The following is a 7,298-nucleotide window of genomic DNA, read 5'->3' as shown; positions in this document are numbered from 1 at the left end:
CCCAGGGAGCCTGAAGAGGAAGATTGGAAAATAGACACAGGATGTTGGGGAAAGAGGAAAGGGGTTTTATAGTGTGCACCACGAAAAGAAACACTCAGGAGGAGATGGGGAAACCACTCTTTTGAAGACTCACTCCTTCAAGAAAGTCTGGAGGACACTTTCTACTTCAGAAAGTCTCTTCCCTGCTAGTGAGCCTCCTGAGGGCATTTCAGAGTGGATGTCAACCCTGCTCCATGGGTTGGAAACAGCTTATGAGATTGGCAGCCTGTCTGCCTGGGATTCCTGATACAGGTTCTGTGAGTCAATGATAGCTTGGGCCTCTTACTTCTTGGTAGACAGAGGCCTGGGGGTCTGGTTGAACTGCTTACAACTTCTCTAGCAGAAAACTTCTCAACTGGAAGGAAGGAACACCTAAATCACTCCAGGGATTTTTTGCAGTCTTCACCAGTTCCCCCTTCCATACTGCTACCAATCAGTTGAGATTCATTTGCTGATTCCCAGTGACCAGGCAGGGAATTCGGATGACCTAACACCTGGTTGCCTTTCCTCCTCCTCCATTTACCCTTTTCCTTTGTCTCAACAGCAACTCCAATGCTGGGACCAGATATGACCATGAATCCTGGTGCCTCCATGTCTCCTTTTGCTGCACTACCCTTTCTGCCACACACTCCCGGACCCCCACACCGAACTCCCTGGGAGCGGCACCTGTTGCCCCTCATGACTTCACCATGCCCTCCAGGCACCCCTCTGCAGCTCTCTGATTTCCCTAGGACACTTCTGGTGCCAAGCGTTGGGGATTGTGGACCCAGTGGGGTCAGGCCTGGCAAGGTCATTGTTCAAGTGAGGACAGAAGGGAGATCAGCAGAGCTCCCTGGAATTCAGACCTTTGTCATGGCACAGACCCCACTTCATTGGAGTGCCCCAGGGGCTCCCAGTGGGGCACTTGAGCATGCTCCACCCCCTTTTGGGGAAGCCTCTGATGTGATCCCTGACACTTCTGTTGTGGGTACTCAGGCTTATAGGGGAGTTTGGTCCCCAACTCTTTCTCTTCAAGCTCCACCACCAGCTGCCCAGCTGGCCTCCAATTTCCCCCAAGTGAAGGCTTGCTCAGGCCAACATGCTTCCTCTGGGGAGGAAAGCCTGGCCGCCACACAATCCAGCCTTTCACTGGATGACGCCTCCTGTAATCCCCAGAGTGTTTACCAGAACTACCGACGTTGGCAATGCTTCAAGACTCTGGCTGGGAGGCACCATCCCCAAAGCCCTGATACAGAAGCTCTTTCCTGCTTTCTCATGTGAGTGCCCTAATCAGCTGAGATTATCCTGAAGCTTTCAAATAAAGAGATCTTGGGGAGGCACAATGGAGGTTAGGCTCTTTAGAAACACTTGAGAGAAGGTCATGAGGGTGATGGGATGTGTTATGAGATGATATATTCCTGATAATATTAACCGCACCTCCCTGTGTAGAACACTTTCAGGTGCCTTATCTCGACTGATGCTGACCACTTTGTACATGAAGTCAATCTGTACATTTTAATCGTTACCTTAAGTATTATTTACAGGAGACTAAACACTGTGGTAGAAACCCTAGTAGCATGGTGGTTAAGTTCTATGGCTGCTAAACAAAAGGTCAGCAGTTCGAATCCACCACCCTTCCGCGGAAACACCATGGGGCAGTTCTACTTTGTCCTGTAGTGTCACTATGAGTCGGGATTAACCCAATGGCCAAGGGTTTGGTTTTGGTTTTTTTAAACACCGTGGCAAAGTCAGGAGCCATGATGTGAATATTAGTCTCAGATCACAAACACTACGTTCTTCCACTGCTCTTTACCTTGCAACAGAGGAGCTGAGCATATTTTGGCCTTTTCCACAGGAGACCCGAAATGGGCAAGGCCTAGGACAACCACTCGAAGTTTACTCCCACCCTCATTCCTCTGGAGAATTCCAGTTACAATAGGGAGGTGGTAGAGTATGCACAGTGGTGAAAGGCTTGGGCTCTGTCCTCCTTAGAATGGTAATCCTGAGCAGGGCATTGTACATCCTCACCCTAGAGTATCTCATCAAATAAGGACACAATTACAGTTAATTAAGAGGAGAGCTAAGAAGATGATATGACCTAATATATGAAGTGTAGTCCAAAAAAAGTACCCACAAGAGCAAAACTTTCCTAGCTACACTGTGTGTGAGTGGAAATTGGCAATGAAGTGCGGGGTCATGGGCTTCTGTGAATGAAAGGCAGAGTGATTAGTCATGTGGGAAGCATTATCTTTTCAGAGCAGACCCTACATCTCTCTCAACCCTGAGCTTCCTAACAGGTCAATCAATATGGAACTCTGATCACATTCAACAGGATGTTTTTACACATACATGTTGCTCTCACTGGCTGAAAGACTGAAGACATCTTCTTCCACCCCTACTCCCCTCCACTCGCCCAGGAATAAAGACACAGTCCACTAAACCCAAATTTCAAGCAGTCTTAGGGATTCCCTGGATTCCAAAACAGCCAGTGGTATCCTAGGAGCAAAAGCACTTGAAATCTAAGACACTGAAAGAGGGATGGACACAGACAAATAGCAAGATAGATGTGAAGATGGGCAGAGGATGTGTGTAGGCGTGGGGTCAAGATGGGGATGGAATATGTATTTCTCAAAACTTACTGACACGCATGGGTATTTAGCCCAGTCCTGCGATCCCTGGCTAGACTGAAGCCCACCATGACCCTGGAGGAGGGACTCTGGCGGTCTGTACAGGAATGGCAGGGCAAAAGCAATTTTGACCGGATGATCTTCTATGAGAGGGCAGAAAAGTGAGTCCATGGCATCCTGGCCCTGTTGGGACTGAGTGATGAGTTATAAATGAAGAGGGAGTGGAGGTACAAATCAGAGGGGCTGTGTGAGGAGGAGGTGTGCACTTGGAGAGGGCTCCTGGTTCCCTGATGATCCCGCACTACCCTCAGAAAACTGCTACCACCACATTCACTGCTTGGAGTTTTCTGTTCTACATTCCTTGATAAATTCACCCCTTCTACATGTTGGATTTGTGGATGCCCTGATACTGGAGTGTTAAGACAGAATGAGAATAAACACTGAGGCTACCCATGGAGATACAGTCCAAGCTGTAGATACTCTGCAGTGAGGGGATGTGCTGCTTGCCTCAGTGTCCATATAAGTAACCGGGAATTTGGGGCCACTCTTCCTCATGACAACAGGTACAAAATTGTTCTACAACCATCCAAGAATGGTCCAGGCTGGAAAGCTGTGCTAATGGGAAGACAGCATCTCAGTCACCCCGTTGGACGTGCTTCAGTCCCTCATTGCCTTTCCTCCCTTGGTTTTAAAAAAAAAAAATCAGAGGAGCCTGAGGCTTTTGTGAAACCTCACATTCCATCTTTTTCCAAATGTCTCTTGGACCACTTGCCCACCTGGTTTATATCCCAAGGCCTCCAAGCTTGAGACCAGGACCGGGACTCTAGGAACTAGTCCTTGGTGTTATCCGCAATCAACTTCATCCCATTCCAGGTTCAGGCTGTCACCTCTACTGTGTGTGTTTTAGGCAAGGGCAGGAGAGGCTTGGAGAACAGTGTGCATGAGTGGGTCCTGCTGTGTGTCATGTGGGTCTGATTCAATTCAACCAACCAGTGTCAACGTTGTGGTGTGCCATCAGGTGATAAGGGCACTATGGCTGTGTTAGGAGGAGCTTCCAAGAAGGCATGGCTCATTTCCTATTCTATGATGAGTTGTGCTGCAGGTGAAGGGATGATGTGGTGAACATGTAAGGGACCCAAACCTTGTTTATGCCTCCTGGGAAATGGACTTACTGGGCACCTGGACAGGTCATTAAAGGCACATCTTTCTCCACTGCCTCATAATTGGCTGTTGCCTGGTCCTGGGGCTCCTGGTGCATCTTGCCTTCTCCTCAGCATAGCCTGTGCCTCCCTCACCCTTGTCAGGTTCATGGAGTTTGAGGCAGAGGAGGAGTTAGAGATTCAGATGTCACAGCAGAGGAATGCATCTGTCTGCCTCCTTCCTCCAGCTCCACGCAATCTTGATCCTCACGGGCCTTCATCATCCACTGTGGCTGGCCAGCGTCCAGGTATGGCTAAGCAAGTTCAACAGGAGCTACAGGCCAGGGGTCAAAGGAGGTATGTAGGGACTGGTTATGTTGGGAGAGGCATTGTCTTCCCATGTGGTGCTTTCCTTTCAAGAAGGGGCAATGGCTATTTCTATCAGCAGAGACTGCCAGATGCCTGGGGTCTCCGCTACACTTCATTACACACTAGTAGTGAGGTGGTCACATTTTATAACTACTGTTTCATATGCATTATCAAAGGTGGGCTCCAATAGCTAATCAGCTTTAAATGCGGGTCTCAATGAGACTTCTTGTAAAAGAATAGTTTCAAGTTTCAAGTCTCAAGTTTCCTCACAAGTTGACTATCTTAGACCATCTGCCTCTTACATCTTCTCCTCTCACAGTGTTTGTGGCTTCAGGTGTGCCTGCCCTACCAGGAACCATGTCAGTGTCTCCATAATTCTGCCTTTACAACACGGTGTTGGGTGGTGACTTAGTTATCTAGTGTTGCTATAAAAGAAATACCACAAGTGGATGGATTTACCAAACAGAAATTTATTCTCTCACAGTCTAGGAGGGTAGAAGTCCAAATTCAGGGTACCACTTCTCAAGGAATGCTTTTACTCTCTGTTGGTTCTGAGGAAGGTCCTTGTCATCAATCTTCCCCTGGTGTTGGAGCTTCTCAGCACCGGGACCTCATGTCCAGAGGATGGGCTTCACTCTGGGCACTTCTTTATTTGTGGCATGAAGTTCCTCTCCTCTCTGCTTGTTTCTCTCTTTTCCATTTGAAAAGACATTGACTTAAGATACAATCGAATCCTGTAGACTGTACACTCCTGTAGACTGAGGCCAGCCTCATTAACACAACTGTCTATAATCCTCCTTCATTGACACCATAGAGGTTAGGATTTACAACACATAGGACAATCACATCAGATCCCAAAATGGTGCACGACCACACAATACTGGGAGTCATGGACTAGCAAAGTTGACACACATTTTGGGGATACAATTCAATCCGTAACAGTTAGAAAGAGCCAGAATTTGCTGCCATATAAACATCCTCTTTCCAACCCCTCCTATAGTGTTCATTCCAAAGAAGGGAGGTTCCATGGCACAGCCCCCTAAGCAACATCAACACAGACCCCACCACCCTTGGGAGCCCAAGCGGTCCCATGAAATCCCTCCTGAAGCTGTCAAAGAGTATGTTGAAATCATGGAAGATCTCCTTGGAACTGCCCATTCAGCCACTGTGGAGCCAGATGGGAAATGTGAAGAATAAGAAAATGATCAACAACAGGAAGAGAATGAGCTGTACCCAGACCCAGGACTCCTGAGCTACATTGACAAGCTGTGTGCACAGGAAGCGTTTATCACCAAGGTGGGCCAGGACCTGAGGATTGGTGTGTGTGGGTTCTGTACTTTGGCGTTCCAGCCACCAAACATCTGGAGTTTTACCCCAGACATTGTAATTAAGTTCAGTTCCTTCTTCCATGATCGATGTATGTGTCCTTTTCTTGTGTGTATATGTGTGTGTGTATGAGTGTCTGTGTAGGTGTAGGTTGGGGTAGTGATATTTTAATACAATACTGGATACAAATTCGAGAGGGAGATTATTGATTGTCTTCTAGAACCTCTAAATCACTGGTTACTCCTTGTCAAGGATGTTCACACGCCGCCTCCTTCCGTTCTCAGGTAGAAGCAGTTATTCGCCCTCAATTCCTGGAAATGTTACTATCACCAGATTCTCAGGTAGATCCCATGTCCTTAAGGCAGGAGCTGGAGGAAGAGGAAGGACTCACTCTCACTCAGGTAAACCAGAGGAGGAAGAGAGAATCATAACATGAAACCCACAGGATTTCATCTAACCCAACAGTGCCTTGGCTGTCATGGCTTCTGGGGAAGGCCAGCTCCAGGTGTGGGAGCAGGTGCAGAATGAGGAGGTAAGAGATAATGGGGTGGCCAAGCAGAGCAGTGGAGTGGTAAGGCATTGCGCTTGGGAAAACCACACAAGAGGATGGACAGGCAGAGCTGCAGTACTAGTTATTGAAGGACACTCATGTGACTGACTTCCCTAAATCCTGCCCCAATACTATGGTCTCCATCACCCACTCAGCCACGTGTTCTCACAGTCTGTACAGAATCAGTAATTATCCATTTTCCTTCCTTGCAGCTGGTGGAGAAGCGACTGCTGGAATTGAAAGGAAAAGTGGGTGTGGAGGCACCCCCAACTTATGGTGTGCCAACCATGGAGTCACCTTGTACAGAGTCTGGGACCAGTCAAGACGCAGGGAGCACAGATAACCACAGCATCCAACTACAGATGAGTGAGAAAATGAGCACAAAAAAGTTGGATGCAGATGACCTGCCAAAAGATGGCAGCGGCTACAGTCATCTGTCTAAGTCAAAAGAACTTGCTCTCTTTACGTGGAGTCCCATGTCACAGGAACTTAAGTCTGAACAATCAACTTCTCCTCAACGGGGGTCTGGTTGCACCACCCCTAGATTGGAAAACAGAGAAACCTTAATGTTCTTACAAGCCTCTCCTATTAGTGAAACACCTGGGAAAGGAGAAGGGTCCAGTGAAGAAGAAAAGGAAGAGGAGGATCTCCCCAGCCTTGACTTCCTCTTGGCATCTCAAGAAAGCCTACTGCCCTGGAGTCTTTCCACGAGTCCTCTGCCTGCCTCCAGCATTCTGCACCGTGGAGTTCGGGGTACCTGGGGAGCATCCCAGCCCCGATCTCCGGAGACAGTGAACCTTAGCCAACCTGGACATACAGCTGTGAAGTGTAAGGTCCCAGCTCAAGTCAGAGCTCCATCACTTGCTGCAAAGCGGCCCTACTCAGGGGCTGACCTTGGAGTCTCTGGGAGGCAACCCTTGACTGTGGGCGAGGTCCAACTCTCACGGCCTGTAAAAAGAAGGGATGACCCTTCCACTCATGGAAAAAGGAAGAAGCATCTCCTTAGCCAGTAGTGAGCTCTCCTCTTCTGTATGTCAGACCCTCAAGTTGGGGTCCCGTAAATAGATTGGGGTTGTCAACTCCTCCTCCATACTTATTAGGCTAATGCTTCTCCTCTATCGCAGTGGTACTTCCTGGCTGTTGTACAGACACGATGAGCGCAGAGAAGGAGGCCAAAGCCTGGGCAGGGTGCACATGTACTTCCATGGTGGGAGATGAAGCACAGTGGCTTTATTTAAGGAATAAAAATAGTCCTCTGTAAATTGGGAT

At 48.3% G+C, this 7,298-nt stretch overlaps 1 protein-coding gene across 1 annotated transcript; it reads left to right on the top strand.

The window, feature by feature from the left end:
• The first annotated feature begins 612 nt into the window (after positions 1-612).
• On the top strand, positions 613-7,042 carry LOC100666781 (NUT family member 2D-like). Its single transcript, XM_010599985.3, is given in 6 exon segments — positions 613-1,295; positions 2,678-2,806; positions 3,950-4,092; positions 5,154-5,449; positions 5,764-5,880; positions 6,242-7,042. Coding segments are annotated over 6 exon segments (2,169 nt in total).
• The last annotated feature ends 256 nt before the right edge of the window (positions 7,043-7,298 follow it).

The sequence above is a fragment of the Loxodonta africana genome, chromosome 9, assembly GCF_030014295.1.
Source record: "Loxodonta africana isolate mLoxAfr1 chromosome 9, mLoxAfr1.hap2, whole genome shotgun sequence".
NCBI classification, from domain to species: Eukaryota; Metazoa; Chordata; class Mammalia; order Proboscidea; family Elephantidae; genus Loxodonta; species Loxodonta africana.
Note: the sequence above shows the minus strand (reverse complement) of the source record. Positions and strands in the feature narration are given on the sequence as shown.